Consider the following 20,103-nt stretch of genomic DNA (forward strand, 5'->3'; position numbering starts at 1 on the left):
CTCGGCACCTGCAGCACCAGCTACGCGCGTCGTCTTGCCTTTGAAACAGCTATCGGTCTTTTCTTCTTCTTCTTCTTCTTTTGAAAAAAAACAGCTATCAATCTTGATTCCTGTTGATTATACTCGATGCTCCATACCCTTTGCATTTGATCAATCATAGGACCCAGAAGAAGGTTCCCAGCCACGGCAGCCACTTCCGTTCACACTTTCTGTCCCTCTCTCCTTCCCCAACCAACCTCAGTCCCTTAAAGCAAGAGACCACTGCATGCGCTGACTGCCCAGATCCACTGGCCAACTTCCCTCTGAAATTTTCCTAGCCCAGTTCTCCCTCTATAAATACAACTGGCGCGGCACAAGACCCTACGCACCTCCACTGCTGGGTGATTCTTTTCCTTGTAGTTATTGTAGCGCTAGCTAGCTTTAGCCTCTCTCGGTCGTGTTCATGGGGAGGACGGAGAGGAGTGGGCGATGCAGGATGGCGTTGCTGCTTCTCGCCGGCGTGTCACTAATGCTGCAAGGATGCATCGCGCAGGGCGAAGGCGCGCTCACGCGGGGGAGCTTCCCCGAGGGATTCGTGTTCGGCACCGCCTCCTCCGCTTACCAGGTTTGTGGCTGCTTCTGCGACTGCCTCCTGAGTCGTCGACGGCGCGGTGAGCCAACTAGTCCGTTGGCAAGGCTAGGAGATGAGCTCGCAAATCCCCATAGCTGAAGCGCACGCTGCATATGACATCTAGCCATAGCCACAGGGGGGAGTTTCAATTCTCAACGGCGTAGCAATATAATGCACCACATGCATATTTTTTTTTCAAGAATACGCAGAAGAGCTGCGTATCTTTGTATTAAGAAGAAGAGAATAGTTCAAATTACAATGCGGGCCTCCCGAGCACACGCACACGGTTCAGTTTTCATAGTTATTACATTTTGGAAACAAACAACCGGAGGGCTATGACCTTAACACGTTACTGACGTTGAGCTTCCACTAGTGCCGGCCAACCTATGATGGATAGTTGCTTAGGCGCCTGCGCAAGACCATAGCACACCACATGCATATTGAAATTCCCCTGCTGAGGTACTAGCTTCTTCTTCTTCTTCTTAAAAAAGGGCCAGGTAAGTGTGTGTCTCTCTCTACACACACCCAGCAATAAATAATACAGCGCGAGTATAGCCGCCATGCTAGATTGGCAAGTTGATGAAGCGAGCATATGCACCCAAGAGATCGAGTACCCGACCACGACCAGCTAGATTGGCCAATCCAGCGGGGATGTTCCTTCTTTTCTCCGAACCTGCGCGCCGTTCAGATCCGTCCGTGGAAAATTCGGCCGAACCCGGAGGAGTGGCCCGCGGGCGCACGGCCGGCCAGCGCCACATGGTGGCCACTGGCCAGCCTCGCCACTCTCGAGTCGTCGCATCCGACCGGTCCCGCCGCGTCCCCGTCCACGAGCGCATGCATGCCCGCCGCCGCGCGGCTCCCGTGCCGTTTCCCACCACGAGTCGTATCTACCGTCCGCTAATCCGTCTCGTTGGAACTAATCATCTTTGGGAATGGAATTAAGACGATCTGGGTCCTGTTTTTGCTGCATCCGGGCAGATTTGTACAGGATAGATCGTTGTTGGTGACGTTTATTTTCTTCTGTTTGTTGTTGTAGTACGAGGGAGCTGTGAAGGAAGATGGGAGAGGGAAGACCACCTGGGACACGTTTGCACACACTTTTGGTACGTTTCCTGGAATCTCTCTACTGCTCCAACTGTCTGCCCAACAGATGATCCACTGCATTTCATGAATTGTATACGTATACGTAGCTGTATCAGCCGTGTGCCTGTCAAGAATATTACTCATTAATGCAGGAGTCTGTTATCTATAAGCCAGGATTTTTCCATTTTGAGCTAGAGTTAGCTACAAGCTTAGAGTCAGTGAGATATGTAAAAAAAACATATGTTTGGTCGAATAATGTGCTAGTCCCAAACCCCAATCATTAGCCCATGGCACATTGGCACTTCTAGCCTCTGTCTTGCAGGCATGCCAATAGCTCTCCTCTGACCATGCCACTACATATCAGATAACCATGCTTTCTTTCCCTAAAGTTGGATATATAGTGGAGCAGAACAAGACTACTGCGGTTGTGCTTCGTGCTAACTGATATATCCCACCAGCAATTCGCAACGAGCACCTGTACGCCAGTGATTGGGAAACAGATAATATGCACTTGCTTTTGGTTTCATTTGGTCATTCACCTGACCAACACAGTTAATTTTATTTGAATCAACCAACCAATGGGATTCCACGTGTGTCAGTTATATTGGCATTTCTTGAGACTCTGGAGTACTCACTGATCTACTGATCTGGGACTATTGATTTTAGGTTCTAGCAATCATAGCCAAAACTTTCGCTTTAACTTTTTCGGTTCTTTTTCCCTATTGTGCAGGCAAGGTCGCTGACTTCAGTAACGCTGATGTTGCAATCGATCACTACCACCGTTTCGAGGTGAGCAGTGCGTGTTTACTTATCTGCACCTGATGACCTTTGTGCCCTATTGTAAAATTGATCTATTCGACGTTTCCAAATGGCTTTTGTCAGGAGGACATACAGCTCATGGCAGACATGGGGATGGACGCGTATCGGTTTTCGATTGCCTGGTCGAGGATTCTGCCAAGTATGTTTCTAGGACTGATCTTGATGGTCGCTGTAGAAGAATCTTCTTTCTTTGATATGAACAGTTTCAGGTATCTTCAGTTTACTGTTATCATACTAGTGTCATCCTTCAACTGTTCTTGTTTCTTCAGATGGTATTGGCCAAGTCAATCAGGCCGGGATCGACCACTACAACAAACTGATTGACGCACTGCTAGCAAAAGGTGAAAAAAACCTGTAGTATTTCATCAAAATAAATGGCCTGAAATTTCTGACAATGTGAAAACTTTCAGGAATTGAGCCCTATGTAACTCTCTACCACTGGGACCTCCCCCAGGCCCTGGAAGACAGGTACAATGGATGGCTGGACAGGCAGATAATGTGAGCCCTTTAACCTGTATCACTTCAGCTGCACACTTTCAGAGCTTGAGATCAAATAGTTCGTAACCATTTCCATGCTCAAATGCAGCAACGATTTTGCTGCCTACGCCGAGATATGCTTCAAGGCTTTCGGAGACCGTGTGAAGCATTGGATCACGCTCAACGAGCCACACACGGTTGCCATCCAGGGCTATGACGATGGGCTTCAAGCGCCAGGGCGCTGTTCCTTGCTGCTCCATCTGTACTGCAAGGCAGGGAATTCAGGCACCGAGCCCTACATTGTCGCTCACAACTTCATCTTAGCTCATGCGACGGTTTCAGACATTTACAGAAGGAATTACAAGGTGAGGATCTCTAGACTTGTGACGTTTTGTGCTTCTAGTTTGATCTCTGATAAATAATTATTTTCTTTATTAAATTATAGGCTACTCAGAATGGGGAACTTGGGATAGCATTTGACGTCATGTGGTTCGAACCAATGACGAATACTACAATTAATATTGAGGCTGCCAAAAGAGGGCAAGAGTTTCAGCTAGGATGGTGAGCCTCTCAATTCCAATTCCCTTGTACCTATCAACCTGCATACAATGCTGTTCTGAAACTATACATGGATGATTGCTAGCTAATCGGTCTAATATGGAAGGTTTGCGGATCCGTTCTTCTTCGGCGATTACCCAGCTTCGATGAGATCACGGGTTGGTGACAGGCTCCCCAAGTTCACAACAGATGAGGCTGCCCTTGTGAAGGGAGCGCTGGACTTTGTGGGCATAAACCACTACACCACTTACTACACCAGGCATAACAGCACTAACATCATTGGGCGCCTGCTACATAACACTTTGGCAGACACGGGAACCATCAGCCTCCGTGAGTTCCCATCCTACTTAACATGTTTACCATCATACTTCAGAGTTCAGACACGCAGCATGCTGATATGAAACCTATGCTGACAGTAATGCAATCTTGCAGCATTCAGGAACGGGAAAGCGATTGGTGACAGGGTGAGTTTAGACACCACATTATATACGACAAAGAGCAAGATCATATCAGAATGTTTTATCTGAAATCTGTGATGCCGCTGCGCAGGCCAATTCGATATGGTTGTACATTGTGCCCAGCGGGATGAGGAGCCTGATGAACTACGTCAAGGAAAGGTACAACAGCCCACCAATCTACATAACCGAAAATGGTAAGATCACATAATATGTATGTAACCTAGATTATCTTTCATGGTTACTTCGCCGCTCTTAGATATTGCGCCACTGATCATCTGTGGGTGATGCAGGGATGGATGACGGCAACAGCCCTTTCACCTCCATCAAGGACGCGCTCAAGGACAGCAAGAGGATCAAGTACCACAACGACTACCTCACCAACCTTGCTGCCTCCATAAAGTACTCTCATGGCTGATCACTAGCTTTCCTTGATTTCGCATTTGCATGATCATAACAAGAGAGTGATGCTTGCTGCCGCTGCAGGGAGGACGGATGCGACGTGCGTGGGTACTTCGCGTGGTCGCTGCTGGACAACTGGGAGTGGACGGCCGGGTACTCCTCGAGATTCGGGCTCTACTTCGTGGACTACAAGGACAACCTCAAGAGATACCCCAAGAGCTCGGTGCAGTGGTTCAAGACCCTGCTGAGCTCCAGCTGAGGGATAGATGCCTTGATGTACATTGTTTCGTCGTCTCCCATTGCCATTTCTTGTTCAGGCCATGCCATCAAGTCATGTATACAAGTATCGTGATGTGCCCTAGTCCATGTGTTAGAAGTTAAAACCGTTCGTGGTTAAGCCTTTTTAATTTAGAGAGGAAATATACAGAATCACACAAAGATGATCATGATCTGATGAACAGTGGACTGCACATAGCAAACAGCGAAGAAAATGAATAGCAAATTGTTTTAATGACGTTTTCTCTTTTCTTTTCAGATGGCCTGACGTGAGTGTATCATACTCGAAACACAAAATTTTCCAATATGTACACTGAAGCTTGACGCACACAACAGTTGTACGATATGAGATGGCCTGCGAGCTAGAAGAGTTGACGCTGCAGTGAAAACTGAAAACCAAAACATTTTTACGTGCAGCCTTCTTCAGCTGGACCTCAACAGAGTCTTGAACCATTGTACCGAGCTCTTGGGGCATCTCTCGAGGTTGTTCTCGTAGTCCACAAAGTAGAGCCCGAACCTCGAGGTGTATCCGGCGATCCACTCCCAGTTGTCCAGCAGCGACCACACGAAGTAGCCACGGACGTCGCACCCATCCTCCCTGCAACAACACCACAGCAGGAATTAGGAATTCAGATAAACTACACCCTGTTGTCAATCACGCAAATGTGTGAAATATGCACAGGGTGAGGTAGTGGTAGTCTTCAGTACTTTATGGAAGCAGCTAGGTTTGTGAGGTAGTCGTGGTGGTACTTGATCCTCTTGCTGTCCTTGAGGGCCTCCTCTTTGGGAATCAAAGGGTTGTTGCTATCATCCATCCCTGCATTGGCATCAGCTACACTGTCAAGACTCTGCAGCTATCTAGCAAAATAATCCAGGCTAAAGAGATATGTTGTCACCGTTTTCTGTGATGTAGACCGGTGGACTCTTGTACCTTTCCTTGACGTAGTTCATCACCTTCCTCATGCCCCATGGTACGATATACAGCCACAGCGAGTTGGCCTGCATGCATCACAGTTCAGGTAATTTCAGTTTGGAGCATACACTTTTGATATGCACGTCCAGGGCAAGATTGTGGTGTTCAGCTCACTCTATCTCCAGTCGGATTCTTGATGTCGAAGGCTGCAACATTGAAAAGAAAAGGATAACAGCATCAGCTGTACAATCAGTATATATGTTACCATGTCTGAACTGAAGTAGCTTAAAATTTTTCTCATTTTGATGCCAACAAACTGGAAAAGATGATGAGGACTCACGAACGCTAACAGCTCCGGTGTCTGCCATGGTGCCATCCAGCAGTAGTCCCATGGCAGTTGAGCTGACTGTGTTACTATCCATGGTGTAGTGAGTGGTGTAGTGGTTTATGCCTACAAAGTCCAGTGACCCCTTGACAAGTGCAGCCTCATCGGCTGTGAACTTTGGCAGCCTGTCGCCGATCCGTGCCCTCATTGATTCCGGGTAGTCACCAAAGAAGAAGGGATCCGCGAACCTTTCAAATATAGTAAACCGGCTTAATAATCAATCCACGCATATAATGTCGCGGCAGGGAATGGATGGAGTTGAATTGCTCACCATCCCAGTTGAAATTCTTGTGCTCTTTTGGCCGCTTCAATGTCAGTTCTAGTGTTCGTCATCGGTTCATACCACACGACGTTTAAGGCAATCCCTAGTTGTCCTCTCTGAGTCGCCTACAAATTGGTGAAAGGAATACCAACACATTAGAAGAGATGTACCAAGCTGGAATAATGAAATATATTTAGTATTGTTGAAAGGGTTGCTCACCTTGTATTTCCTCCTGTAAATATCAGCTACGGTTGCATGGGCTAAGATGAAGTTGTGGCCAACAATGTAGGGCTCAGTGTGTGAATCCCCAGATCTGCAGTGCAGATGAAGCAGCACAGAACAACGCCCTGGTGCTTCAAGGCCGGTGTCATAGCCCATAGTGGCAACCGTGTGTGGCTCATTCAGCGTGATCCAGTGCTTCACACGGTCCCCGAACGCCTTGAAGCATGTTTCAGCGTAAACTGCAAAATCTTCACTGCATTTTGAGCAAGGAAACAAAAGGGAAATTGAGCTATATGCGAATTATCAATTAAGTTCTGTAAAGTGTGAGTAAGTAGAAGAAAGAAGAGTTGCAGGTTGAAGGCCTCACACTATCGTCCTGTTAAGCCATCCCTTGTATCTATCTTCCAGGGCCTGGGGGAGGTCCCAGTGGTAGAGGGTTACATATGGCTCAATTTCTGAAACATTTGATATGAGAAATTCAGGTTTTGTATTTTGATGAAGTACTAAAGGCTTTGTTTGCACGGCTTCTCTTTACCTTTTGATAGCAGTGCATCAATCAGTTTGTTGTAGTGGTCGATGCCAGCCTGATTAACTTGACCAGTACCATCTGAAGTAACAATAACGATCGATGGTGAAAATGAGTATGAAACTAGTACCTTAAGGTATATGAAACTATTCAGATCAAACAAAACCGAAGTTTGTAATTCAAAAAGGGACGGCATTTATGCTAGTTTTGGTTCCAAATCACGTACTTGGAAAAATCCTTGACCACGCGATCGAAAACCGATACGCATCCATCCCCATATCTGCCATGAGCTCTATATCATCCTGGAAAAAGAAGGGATTGCAAAATGTCACATGGATCGACCGTGTGTTTGGGGGCACATTATATCATGAATCATCAGTTGCGAAATGACCTCGAAACGGTGGTACTGATCGACTGCAACATCAGCATTGCTAAAGTCGGAAATCTTGCCTGTAAAAGGTCATTTTGCTTTACGACTCGGCAATTCATGGAGACTAACAACTCCTGAAATAATCTTGACTTGCTGTTCAAATATGGCCAGAGAAAACTGAGGGACGTACCAAGGGTGTGCGCGAACGTGTCCCAGATGGTCTGCCCTCTCCCATCCTCCTTCACGGCTCCCTCATACTGCAAAACATCTCTTCACATTAGGCACTAGAATATAGTTTTGAGAACACATCCATTGTACTATCTATGTTTTCTTTTTTGAGAAATAAGAGGCAGGTGCTCTGCCCATTCATTATAGTAGGAAGCAGCAGAAAACAGTACAATTTACAGTGTTGGAACCAGCGGTCCAAAAGAAAATGTAGAGAGAAAAACAAAACAACAACAACAACAACACTAAAACAAGAAGGTTAATTACAAATCGTCAGATGCCTCCAGTATATGCGCCTGTCTGTACAACGCAATGTCTTGGCTTATGATGGCAGTCAGGTCAGTTGGCGACAGGGCTTTGTTGTCAAAGACCCGCCTGCAGCGTTCTTTCCATAAATTCCAGGCAGTGTAGATCATAACCTGTATATGCTCTGCTTTTGGTGCAGTCCCAGTCTTGAGCAACACTTCCCACCAACTGTGTAAACGATGAACATCGTGTAGCGGTGGCAGCTGGAAGTTGCTCCTATTGGCCATCAGTGTCCAAACTGCAGTAGCATAACTGCATTTGGCAACCATATGGAGCGTCTTTTCTTCCCTGGTTCTGCATAATGTGCATATAGGGTCTACTTGTCCCCCTCGCTTGATGATCCGATCATTGGTGGGTAACCGACGCTGTAGCAGTAACCATGTGAAGATCTTGCGCTTTTGTTCCACTTTGGCCTTCCAAATTGAATCCCACTGCATTTCTGCATACTGCACTATCTATGTTTTCAGGGGTTCCTTTGTTGATTTGAGCTCGTTTTAACCCGGTTTCGCTACGCGCTGCTGCAAACATCAGGAGTTTGCTGGGTTGGCCGGTGGCCTCTTTGCTCCAGCAGCTACCTGCCTGGTGGGGGTGGCAAAATGCAGGCCAAAAAAAAAAAAAAAAATCAAGCAGCAGTTGCCGGCGGCCGCTCCGTTGCCCGACCGAGCACCGTGAGGCGTCCCCGCACCTCCTCCGTCGTTTCCTCGTCGCGGTCGCGGAGGAAATGTAGCGAAGGGAAGGCGGAGGCGGAGCGGCGGTTGCGGGCGGTCACCGCCGCCGCGCGCTTCGCAGAGGCCGTTCCGGGTGACGCATCGTCGTCTCCTCCCGACGGGGCCCTCGACGGAGATCAGGACGTCTCCTCCCGACAGACGCTTTCTGGATCGGGACGCGCTAACTCTGGAATAGCGGCGCCGCTCAGATTGAGGATGAGGCGCGGCAGCCGGCGAACGGACGGGCGGCGGGAAGACGAGGAGAACGAGCGACCGGCAGGAGGGGTAAAATGTAAATATATAGGGGGTAAATTAAAAATAATCGGATCGCGATTAATATTCGTGATCCAAATAAGGGATTGAAAAAAATCGGATCGCGATTAATAGTCGCGATCCAAATGAGAGGGTAAATTGAAAATAACTGGATCGCGATCAAAGAAGAGGGTAAAGTGAAAAAAGGCGGATCGGGATTATCCAAACTGGGGGCGAAGTGAAAAGGGTGGGATCGCGGCGGAGCTCCGGCGAGCCCTCGGCGCGGCGGACGCGGGGCTGGAGATGTCTAGAGATGGAAGATGTCGAGGATGAGCTCCACTAACTCAGATTTGAATCTTCGATGGGCGAACGAGGTGCTGGCGTCCTCGCCGCGCGCACCTGTGTTGCGGCGGCGCGGGCCCGGAGGAGAGGGAGAAGACGGAGGTCCGCGTCGGGCCGCCTAGAGGAGCTTTCACGCTCCGAGCTCCTCAACTCCCGCCCGCTCCCCTAGCGCCGCCGGCCCGCCGCTACGTGCACCACGTCGTCTTCCTCGGCTCCCGCTCGGCGGGTTCGCGCCGGGAATGCAGGTCCTCAGCGCTGACATGGAGTACGGCCTGCCGGGCGTCGCGCGGCCGGCGATGCTCCGGCTGGCGCGGAGCCAGCAGAGCGCCCTGTGGCGTCTGCCCACGCCGCTGGTGAGTGGTGTTCGGGGACCGGCCGCTGGTGGTGATCGGCCGGGAGCGCGACCTACACGGCGCGCAACATGTCGGGGTTCCTCGAGGCGATCGGGTTCCACGAAGGGGTGCGGCCGTACCGTACGAGACCCGGGTGCTGCCGATGTGGGAGGCGCCGATGGTGCCCGTGACCGGCGTCGTCGGGGTCGGGGTCAGGACGCCGGATACGTACGTGTTCGGGTCGGACGGCTCGAGGGGGAACCCGAGGTGGTGTACGGCGACGGGGACATCAACTTGGTGAGCCTGGCGAGTCGAGTTGGCGACCATCGAGGGCTGGGGACCGGGGTGGAAAGGCAGGTCATGGAGGTTGTTAGGCTCCCCGGCGTGCATCACGCTAGCTTCTTCAGGGTCGATTTCGCTGTCGAAAGAGTGGTTCAATGTGTTGCTGTCGAGCTGGGAGCGCTGCTTGGATATGAGACATTTTTTTTCGAGCATTTGGATAGAGACATTTGGTTCAGCGACATGTTGAGAAAGATTTGATGGTGTTCTCCACATAACGTGGAATCTAACTGTTTCCTTGTGTCAGCTACTTTATTTTTGTGTTCCTTTCTGTGATCGATTGCTGGAGTACTATGATAGAGAGTAACTCTAGCAGACCCTTTAAACAGCCCCCTATTTAGAGGGTCACGTCAAAAAACTTACTCCAGCAGACCTTCCATTTGGCTCCCCATTTTGGGAAAACCTCCAAATTCCCCCCTCCACCCTTCATTCCTGGGGTATAGAGAGTCCTATATCCATGAGGGACTATTGCTAGAGTTGGAAATATTTTCATAGCGCTTAGAAAAAATAGATAAAACTCCAGGCTTTAACCTTCTAACCTGAGATGGTGAAGAGAACAATGCTAACCTGCCTGGGTGATATGTTTTCTCAGGTAACTACTGCAGTTATTGGTTGTTGCAATTGCTATCCTCAACTTTTTTATAAATGCTGCAACATGTAGGAATCACTGGTGGTAATACATATTCAGTCTTGAGCCAAAGTCTAAGAGATGCTGATTAACTAATCATGATTTGGCTTGAGCAAAACTGTACCTAAAGATGACTGCAATTGTTAATTAAATGCATGCATATTGAGTATCATGGGATTTCCTCCTAGAAGTTTGCTAGTTAATTTGAAACTTTCCCATGAGATGCCTATAGTTCTACTGACTACTCGTTGACATTCTAGAGAAGGAACATAATGCTTCAAGAGTCTCTTCAAAATCTATCATCGCAAAAGAATTCAAAATGGCCCTATTAATGGCCAACCCAATGGCAGTCACAAAGCATTAGCTGGCTTCAGGTAACAATTTTGTTTCCAAGATAAAAAGCTTCTACCAATCCTCGTGGGATCCTCAACTGCTTACCTTTCCTTTCCTGTACCTTATGTTTGTAAAATCTTGTACGGTTTACAGATTACTTTAATTGTGATCATTGTGTTCTGCACCTTTGCCACGTAAATATTTCACCGGTTTGAAGCTGAATCTAATATTACCTCAAAAACTACATATTACCAATGCGTTTTTTTACACAAGTTTGAATGCGTTTTTTACACAAGTTTGAATGCATTTTTTACACAAGTTTGAATGCGTTTTTTAGTCATCGACAAATATATTTTAGCCTTTGTAAGGGCTAAAACGGACTTCTTCCATATATACTCCCGATCGAACCAGTTTGCTAACTTCCCATGAGTTCTGGCATGGCCTATGAGCTCCACAAGTCACCTCCCTCTATACCATCCTTTCGCCTCCTCCCTCTTCGCCTCAGCCTCAACCGCCGCCACCACGATTTTTTTATTTTAACTCTTTTTAATCTAAAATTTTAAAAACAGGCTAGGCTAAACTAAAATTCCAAAGTAGCTCTTTTGGTCGCACCAGAATACCTAGCGCGACTAATAATTGAGCCGCGCCAGAGCATGTGGCGCGACCGACCCTCCTCTGGCACGACTGAGTCGCGCCAGGCAGTGTGGCGCGACTCATCACATAACAGCTGGGCCCGCCGGCCCCTTTCTTTCTCCCTCCCCACTTCTTCCCTTCCCCTCCGTCCGACCCAAGCTCCCACTCCTCCTCTAGATCCTCCCCATGCCCCACCGAATTCGAGGGGAAATCGGGGGGAAATTGCTCCTTGAAGGTACCTCCTCCACTCTAGCCAAGTAGTTTTTCTAGATTTGGAGATTTTTGTAGGATTTGAAGTGGCTAGGGTTAGGTTAGGTTTTGGGTTGCAATGGTGGTTTGAGTATGAATCGGGCATTGTTAGGTGCGTTGTATCGTTACATTAGTTGATTGTAACACCTGTCTATCATATAGTTTGTATTGCATGTTCGGATTTAGATGAATTTTGATGGTGTAGATGTTGAAGTTATATTGGAGAGCATGAATAAATGAATGGTAGCTTTGGGGATGTATCCATAATTCAAAAATGGTTGATTGATGTTTATAGAAATTTAGAAGTTAGCAATGGAAAAGTTTATTTGTTGATAAAGATGTAGCATATTAGAATTGATTAGAAATGATTATTGCTTACTACATATGTTTTCATATAAAATTAATGCTTAGATTTTGAAGCTAGGAATTGGTTACTACATATTAAAGTGATTATAAGTTGGTTGATGCTAACGGAGATGTAGAAGTTATGAATTGTGCCATATGGTTGAAGTTTTGTTTCTAAAATTTATTTTAATATTTGATTTAGAATGATGGCGCACCATCCGCGGTATCCACTCCTTGAGATGTTCTATGATGAGCACCACCGTGGGAGGAAGCTTGAAGAGGGTGTAAAGGTATGTGAGCTCCAAGTTTATGAAGTTGTAGTTAATCTTGTCATGGCGGATTGATATTAATGATGTGTTGAAAGAAAATTTTTGTTTGCAGGTTTTGAACCCTTTACGACCCCGCACTCACACTCCTCTAGAGGGGGATGATAGGTACGCCCCGTACCTTCAACGGGCGGGTTTCCTCCTGCTTGCAACATTGGTGAAGGCGGGGCTGCCGAAGATGGATAATGCTGCCCTGACAGCGCTAGTCGACCGGTGGAGGCTGGAGACACACACATTCCACCTTTCCTCCGGTGAGACGACAATCACACTTGAGGACGTATCCATGCTTTTTGGGCTTCGTGTGGACGGGCGAGCGGTCACTGGGAACATAAATCCGGTTGGATGGAGGGACACGGTGCATTTGTTGCTTGGAGTCCGGCCTGAAGATCCTCCTCAAGATGTGAAGGATAGGAAAACTACATGAGTGAGTTCGGTTTGGCTAGTCCAGCACTTTGGTTATCACCCACCCGTTGTTGCTCAGGAGGAAGAAAGGAGGGGCCGGCGGGGTCACCGTGTAATGAGCTGAGTCACGCCACGCTGCATGAAATTTTAGAATGAAAAGGGTTAAAGTAAATAAATTCCTACCGCCACATCATCTTCCCTCGATTCAGATTTGGATACTTGGATTTGTTGGGTTGAGTTGCAGTAGGATGATTGGGCTTGATTGATTTCTATTTGACAGTCGATTCTTCTTCGAATTTGAATCGCAGGAACCAGATTGATCTACGAGTAATCCAGGAAAAAATAACTTTTGTTCACCGGTTGGTGAGTAGACAACAACAAGGCGACGAGCAAACAAGGATGCCTGAGGGCATACAGAAGAGGGTCGGAGGCAGCACCTTTACCTTGCGTTTGATGACTGGAACTCTGGATACACCATCCACAAGGTGCCCTTACCGCCTGGCTCAGGCAAAGGAGAAGCCTCTAAGTGCCCTTGCATGGAGTTATCATGCGCATCTGTGCGCCGCGTGGGTTTGTAGAGTACTTCACGTCAGCTTTTGGTACCAAGATCCTGGTGTCGCATCCCGACACGTCTGATCATATCACGGGCATCCCAATGATCGATGTCAAGGATCGAAGCTTCATCTTTGGTCTTGTGCCGATCTATCTGTCTTTTCCGATCTACTTCCCCGTTGGTGATGATAGGCTATTCGCTCTGGATATTGGCATTTTTGATTACTGCCTCTAGACGCCGGAACGTAGCGAAGCGTATAGATGGCTAGATGGGCCAAGCCTGCTAGACGGCCTGTAGCATAGCCCGAAAAAGCCTGGCACTAGCCTTGCACGACCCGTAGTGGATAGTGCCTGGGCTAGCCCTGCACGATTCGGCGTGCCGCGCCTGGGCTACCTCCCTAGCACGCTGAGCCAATCCGAGCCTGGCACGGTTTTTGGGCCCATCCAATGCCAGCCTGATACCCCAGCGACCCCCCTCCCCAAGTGTTGGATCAGCCGATCACCCCCTCCCCGACCGTTGGAGGAGGGTGGTATATGGGCCAGCGTCGGCCGCCTCCCCTGGCCAGAAACCCTAGCGGCTCATTCTTCTCTCCCGTCAGCCATCGCTCTGCCTCCCTCAACTCTTTGTCGCCCTCTCACACCTTTCTCGCCCTCTCGTATCCTTCCTCTCCGGTGACCGGAAGTCGGTGTCGGCCACCGCCCCGGTGAGAAACCCTAGCCTCCCGGCTCCCTCGCCCACTTCTCTCTCCTGTCACTGCCTCCCTCGACTCCCGTCGCTCTCCGCCTCTCTCTCTCTCTCGTCCTCTGACCTCTCACACCTCTCTAGATCTAGATGACTAGATCCACTCTCCGGCCACTCTCATCATCTCCTTGCTAGATCCGTTGTTTGTCGACCTCGCTGGTCGCTCTGGAGCTCCGGAACCATCGGTAAGAGCTCTGACCTTGCCGGTTGCTCTAGTGCTCCGGAACCGCTGGTCGCAAATCCATTGAGGGACCAGAGCTCCGGTAAATCGATCGTTCGTCAACCTCGCTGGCCGTTCTGTGGCTCCGGATTTGCTGGTAAGCCATCAATCTTGATCTTGCCATCTCTTTTTGCCGCTCCGCTTGATCTTACCTTCTCTGCTTCTCTCTTCTCTACTTCTTGTCTACTTTTCTTCTTCGCTGCTTGTCTAGTTGTCTTCTTCCCCCGCCCACTCCTCTCTCCTGTCACCGCCTCCCTCGACTCCCTTTGCTCTTCGCCTCTCTCTCTCTCTCTCTCTCTCTCTCTCTCTCGTCCTCGCGCACCTCTCTAGCTCTGGTGCTCCGGATCTGTTGTTCATCGACCTCACCGGTCACTCTGGTGCTCCGAATTCGCTGGTAAGCCATCGATCTTGATCTTACTATCTCTTTTCACCGCTCTGCTTGATCTTGCCTTCTCTACTTCTTGACGTCTTGTCGTCTCTGTTTGTAGAGCAGTCCATTGAGGGACCAGAGTACCAACGATGGACAACGACGATGAGTTCCAGCGGCACACCTACAACGATGAGCTTCGGATGCTGGGCCAGCGTCCAGATGACGAGAGTGACGTAGAGGCGGAGCAGGAAGAGGTCTTCGATGGCAGCGCTGCTGAACCAATTGACGTCGCTGATGGCGGCGACGACGGTGCTGGTGAAGCAGTAGCAGCACCTGCTGATCTAGACATGGTGAGCAGCAGCACCAAGAGGAGCCATTCCACTACCTCTGAATGTTGGAAGGACTTTGAAAAGATATTCAAGGACATCAATGGTAAGAGGGTAAGGGTCTCTGCCAAGTGCATTCATTGTGGCACTTTATACGCTGCTCGATCTTCTATTGGCACTGGCCATCTAAATCGGCATGTTGAGAAATGCCTAGTGAGGAAGTCAAAGCTTCGTGCTTCCTAGTCTTTGATCTAGTTCAATTCGGATGGAAGTATCCGTCACTGGGATTACAGTTCTGAGGTAGCTCGTACTCAGCTATGTTGAATGATTGCTAGACTTGATCTTCCTCTTAGCTTTGGTGAATCTGCTACATTTGAAGAGTACATTAAGCTTGCTCATAATCCTAGATTCTCTACTTTCTCTAGGCAAACGACCACTAGAGATTTTAGCAAGTACTTTAATGATTGTCATGCTAACCTTATTGAATCATTACCTAGTGTTTCATGTGTGTCTATCACTTCTGATATTCGGTCTGGTAATGCTAACAAAGATTACCTTAGTGTTGTTGCTCATTATGTTAATGTTGAATGGAAATTAGAGAAGAGGATAATTGGTTTTAGGCTCATTGATGAAAATCACAATGGCTAGAACATTGCTGACCGTGTGACTGTTGTTCTTGAGGAGTATGGTTTGATTTCAAAGGTGTTTTCTATTACTTTAGATAATACCTCTGCTAATACCAATGATATTGAGAAACTGAGTCCTAAATTGTCTGCTTATATTGGTAAAGTGTTCTTGCATCAGTGTTGTGCTTGTCATATCATTAATCTTATGGTTAAATCCGTCTTGCATCATATTAAGCAATATCTTGAAGCATTTAGAACTGCAATTTCTTTCATCAATTCTTCTAACCAGCGCATTGTTGCATTTAAGAGATTCTACCTTGCTATGAATGTTCATCCTAGAAAGTTTGGTTTGGACATGGATGTCAGGTGGAACTCCACGTACCTCATGGTTAAGCATGATCCCTTACAGGCAGACATTTAATGTTTTCATTGAGACTAACTATCCCGGGGGTGAAAAAGATCCTTTACTTTTGATAGAAGATCACTCGACTCTTGCAGAGAGTATGTTATCATTCCTTGAACTGTTTTATGATTCTACCATTGCACTTTCTAGTGTTTATTATCCTACATCTCCACTTATGTTGCATCAGCTTATTTTGATTACTAAGCATCTAAAATATTATGAAAATAGTGAAGTGCTTAGGCATGTAGTTGTTCCTATGAAAGATTAGGATCTTAAGTAATGGATGGATATTCTAATACTTTATTCTATTGCATTTATCTTGGAAACCTAGAGCTAAATTGAAAGGTTTTCAAAATGTGCTCGGATTGTTATCTAGTCTTACTGGTACTGATTATTATGCTTACTTCCCTGATATAAGAGCTGAACTTTCTACTGCATTTAAGCTATATGATGATAAGTTTGGTGCAGTTAAATTGCAAAGGCATCCACCGCCATCCAATTCTGGGTAAGAAAAATAATGCTTGGGATGATATTTTTTCAAGTGGTGGTGATGTGATGTATCTGCTTTTGGACTTGGTGATGTCCCTAGTACTTCTTTCTCCACCTCCTCCTCCCGCTTTGCCTCCTGCTTTGTCTAGAAGATCATCTGCAAGTACTTTGCTGCAAGCACTAAGCACTTGTGCAACTAGTATGGGTATTGGCTCTGAACTCTCTATCTACTTGGACAATGACACTGTCACCCATTTTGATGATAGCTTCATCATCTTGAATTGGTGGCATGAGCATAAACGAACTTATCCAGTTTTGTCAATCTTAGCTAAGTCTCTACAGTATCATTAGAGTTTGCTTTTAGTACATATGGCAGGATCATCGAGGACAGGCGGCATCGATTGAGCTCTGAGATGGTGGAGATGATCTCTTGCATCAAGGACTGGGAAGATGCAGAAGCAAGAATTCAGAATCTGGTGGAGGATCAGGAACTTGAAGATAGTTTTGCTAATTTGTATCTAGATGTTCATGGTGATTCAGATGTGTAACTCAAACTTGGTCTGCAATAACTTTAAACTACTTTAATGTTTATTTGATTGAGCTGGGCAGCACTCTTTTTTTCTATCTAGGGTTTCTCACGAGGTGTGAGTTTTACCTAGATAGGTTTTTAATGAGGCAGCCATTACACCAGCTCAAACTTTTCAAATATTTCTCCTATCTTTGGTTGTGAATTCTGTGGTTTTGATGAAAAATTTTACATCTCCTTAACTTGAAGTTTTGGTTGAGTTTTGCCTGGTCTATAGTGCTTGGCCTGGCACTAACACGGTAGTGCCAGCCGTGCTACCGGGCCGACCCGGCATGATAAAAAGGCCATCGTGCCGTGCCTGGGTCAACACAGGGTACGAAAAAGCCATCGGACCTATTCATACCAAGCCAAATCGGGTTAGTGCCGGGCGGCCCATCTCACCATCAATAGCGGACCGTGAGTGTGGCACCGTCTCCCTATCCGCCGTTCACGAGGGTGGACGTCTCCTCCTACGCCGTGCAACCCGATGGATGCATCCTCGTCAGTACCAGGAGTCACGCCACCGGGGCCACGGCCACCTTCATCTTTGACACCAAGCAGTATGTGTGGAAACCATACGGTGATTGGGTGTTGCCCTTCACCGGCCGTGGGCACTACGACCCGTCCCTGGAGGCCTTTGTCGGTCTCTCTCCAAAGACCCGGAGACCCTTGGGTACCTCTACAGCTGCACCATGGCCAGCACCGGCACTGGCGACACTAGCAACAGACTGCACCCTTCCCCTGATTGGAAGTGCAGCAAGGAGACGGTGTACAACAAGAACCCAGCTGAGAGGCATGTAAGTGCCACCCTTGTGCACATGCGCCGGGGCAAATTCTGCCTTGTGGAGTGTGTCTCCATTGATGACGTTAGGGCTGATCAGGAGCTCAGGGAGACGGGGGCTGATCAGGAGCTCAGGGAGCCGGGGGTCGTTGATCAGCTCTGGCAGGAGCTCTGGGAGCGGCAGGAGGAGATCTGGGAGCCGGAGGAGGAGATATTGGAGACGGAGGATCCAGGAAGTGTGCCTCGTTGCGGTCGCTTTATGTATCGTGTGAAGACCTTCTCCCTCAGGTATGACGCGAATGGAGACCTGAAGCTTAAGCACTGCCGGGTTCGTTGCTACAGCCTGCCTCATGAAGCATCAACTGATTTCCTCCTGCAGGATCCTGTGGCATTTTGGCTGTGAAATGCTAAAATCATGAGATAATGAGTTCCTGTTTTCATTCAGGTGTGACTTTTGCGTCTATGTTTTAGTCTGGTGTAATCTCAAACTGTGTTTTTTTGTGGATCCAGTGTTGATATGTGTTGCTTTTCTATGTGTTCACTTAGTTGTTAATGTGTTGCTTTTAATTCAGTGTGTAATCTCAAGTGTGAACTAAATGTTTTCACTCAGGTGCTAATGTGTTGCTTTTATATGTTTTAATTTAATGTGAACTATGATTCTGCGAATCTCTTGCTATGTTTTCATCGTACAATTCGCAACGACAATGAGGCCTTTTGTTTTAGCTGTGATTTTTGCAGTTCTGTGAATCCCTTTGTTTTAGCTTTGATTTTTGCAGTCAGCCTATGCTATGTTGCTTTGTATAATTAGGCTTTCTGAAAAGCTAATGATGGCATCTAATGGTCTTGTGATATAAATTCACTCCGTTTTAATTTTTTGTGTCACCATGTTAGCTTTTGCAGCCCCCCGTTGCAACCAGCCAACTACAGGTCTGAAAATGAAATTAGATCCCAGGAACAATACAACATATCCCTAATTTAAAATCACTATCTTTTATTTAGCAGAAGTTAATATGAGGTTTGAGTATAAGCTAGAGTATTATGCTGATATACAAGGTAGGAGGAAGCGTAGATCTCGATCGGAAATTTAGTGCTATCTGAACAATTGTACTGCAATGGAACTGGTGGCAGCTGAGAAGTGGTCTCTGGTGCTGTAATCATCTGTTTGACTTAGAACAGAAAATTCATCCTGCCCGGGAGTCGAGATCACAGGCTGTAGTGGCTCGTATTTGTGGTTGTGCCAACGGCCACTATTGCCGCGTCCAATTTCTTCGGATGTCCCTGGCATGCATGGCACGCGATGATATCTTTCTGCATCTCTTTTTTTTCACCCTTTTTCTACCATCTAGACTTTAGGCTGGCAGTAGCTGGTACCAGCGGCGCTCCAGTAGTGGCGTGGGAGTTGGGACTCGCGTCGAATCATAGAGGGCTGAGTCAACGCGGTAGCACGCAAGTCGACTTCTTTTTTTAAAAAAAACAAGAAGAAGGAAAGAATTGCCGAGGGCACCTCGAGGAGATTGGATGATCAAAGATGATGGGCTAGGCGTTGGTACATCCAGTTTCGTTTCGTCAAGACCCCAAGCAGGCAGTGCCTGTCTTCTAATGAAAGGAAGGCTACAAAAATTGTGACCCCATAGCAGGAGTCAGGAAAGCACAAAAGCCGGCCAGCCGGGGAGAAGGAAGGAAAAACGCCCGGATGAAATGTCGTGTCTTTGCTGAGCTTATGGTATGATCGAAAGTGTTGTGTTTGGGTGGTTCATGCCTTCATGGGAAGAAAACCACACAAAATTTCTATGGTAAATTGTTAGAGAGACAATGGCGTCTTCAGCCCCTAGCCCCTATCTTCCCCACTATCTAAATCCTACGAAAATCTTGAGGTCCTGCTCCCCAAGAAAATGGTGGTGCTAGATATAACTAGTAGGAGGATGCCAGCAAAAATGGAAAGGAGCCACCAAACCTGATAAGCGGAGGCGGCTGTGCCGAACACAAATCCCTCTGGGAAGCTGCCCCTCGTCAGCTCTCCGCCGCCGTACGCGGTGCACCCTCGCAGGGACGCAACGAGGAGAAGAGACAGCGGCGCCAGCAGTGCCACGAAACGCCCGCTCTCCATACTTCCCATGAGCTGCACGAGCGAGAAGGGAGAGGGGTCGCGAGGGTGGGGGGGGAGTTTGTGCTCTCAGGCCCTCAATATGTGACCTGCCCAACCAATCCTCCTATTTCATATTCCTCTTCCAGCTGCTTACATGTGTTCAGAA

At 47.6% G+C, this 20,103-nt stretch overlaps 2 protein-coding genes across 3 annotated transcripts; one reads left to right on the forward strand and one right to left on the reverse strand.

Annotated features, from left to right (window-relative positions):
• Window positions 1-286: 286 nt before the first annotated feature.
• On the forward strand, window positions 287-4,916 carry LOC101780809 (beta-glucosidase 6). The gene is made up of 13 exons (XM_004985158.3): window positions 287-604; window positions 1,647-1,713; window positions 2,424-2,482; window positions 2,576-2,651; window positions 2,782-2,853; window positions 2,923-3,010; window positions 3,099-3,354; window positions 3,435-3,550; window positions 3,654-3,877; window positions 3,980-4,011; window positions 4,097-4,199; window positions 4,296-4,404; window positions 4,489-4,916. Exons 1-13 carry the CDS (start codon window positions 443-445, stop codon window positions 4,661-4,663), a joined length of 1,539 nt encoding a protein of 512 aa, XP_004985215.1. The 5' UTR covers window positions 287-442; the 3' UTR covers window positions 4,664-4,916.
• LOC101780406 (beta-glucosidase 6-like) lies at window positions 4,896-20,020 on the reverse strand. 2 transcript variants are annotated; one of them, XM_004985157.3, is made up of 13 exons: window positions 19,806-20,020; window positions 7,549-7,615; window positions 7,380-7,438; window positions 7,215-7,290; window positions 6,998-7,069; window positions 6,830-6,917; window positions 6,460-6,715; window positions 6,250-6,365; window positions 5,934-6,166; window positions 5,768-5,799; window positions 5,577-5,679; window positions 5,389-5,497; window positions 4,896-5,278 (listed from the first exon to the last, which is right to left on the reverse strand). In XM_004985157.3, exons 1-13 carry the CDS (start codon window positions 19,965-19,967, stop codon window positions 5,104-5,106), a joined length of 1,548 nt encoding a protein of 515 aa, XP_004985214.2. In that variant the 5' UTR covers window positions 19,968-20,020; the 3' UTR covers window positions 4,896-5,103. The 2 variants fall into 2 exon arrangements, with proteins under 2 accessions (XP_004985214.2, XP_022685569.1); XM_022829834.1 differs by lacking the exon at window positions 19,806-20,020 and adding an exon at window positions 9,663-9,948.
• Between the last annotated feature and the right edge of the window lie 83 nt (window positions 20,021-20,103).

The sequence above is a fragment of the Setaria italica genome, chromosome IX, assembly GCF_000263155.2.
Source record: "Setaria italica strain Yugu1 chromosome IX, Setaria_italica_v2.0, whole genome shotgun sequence".
NCBI classification, from domain to species: Eukaryota; Viridiplantae; Streptophyta; class Magnoliopsida; order Poales; family Poaceae; genus Setaria; species Setaria italica.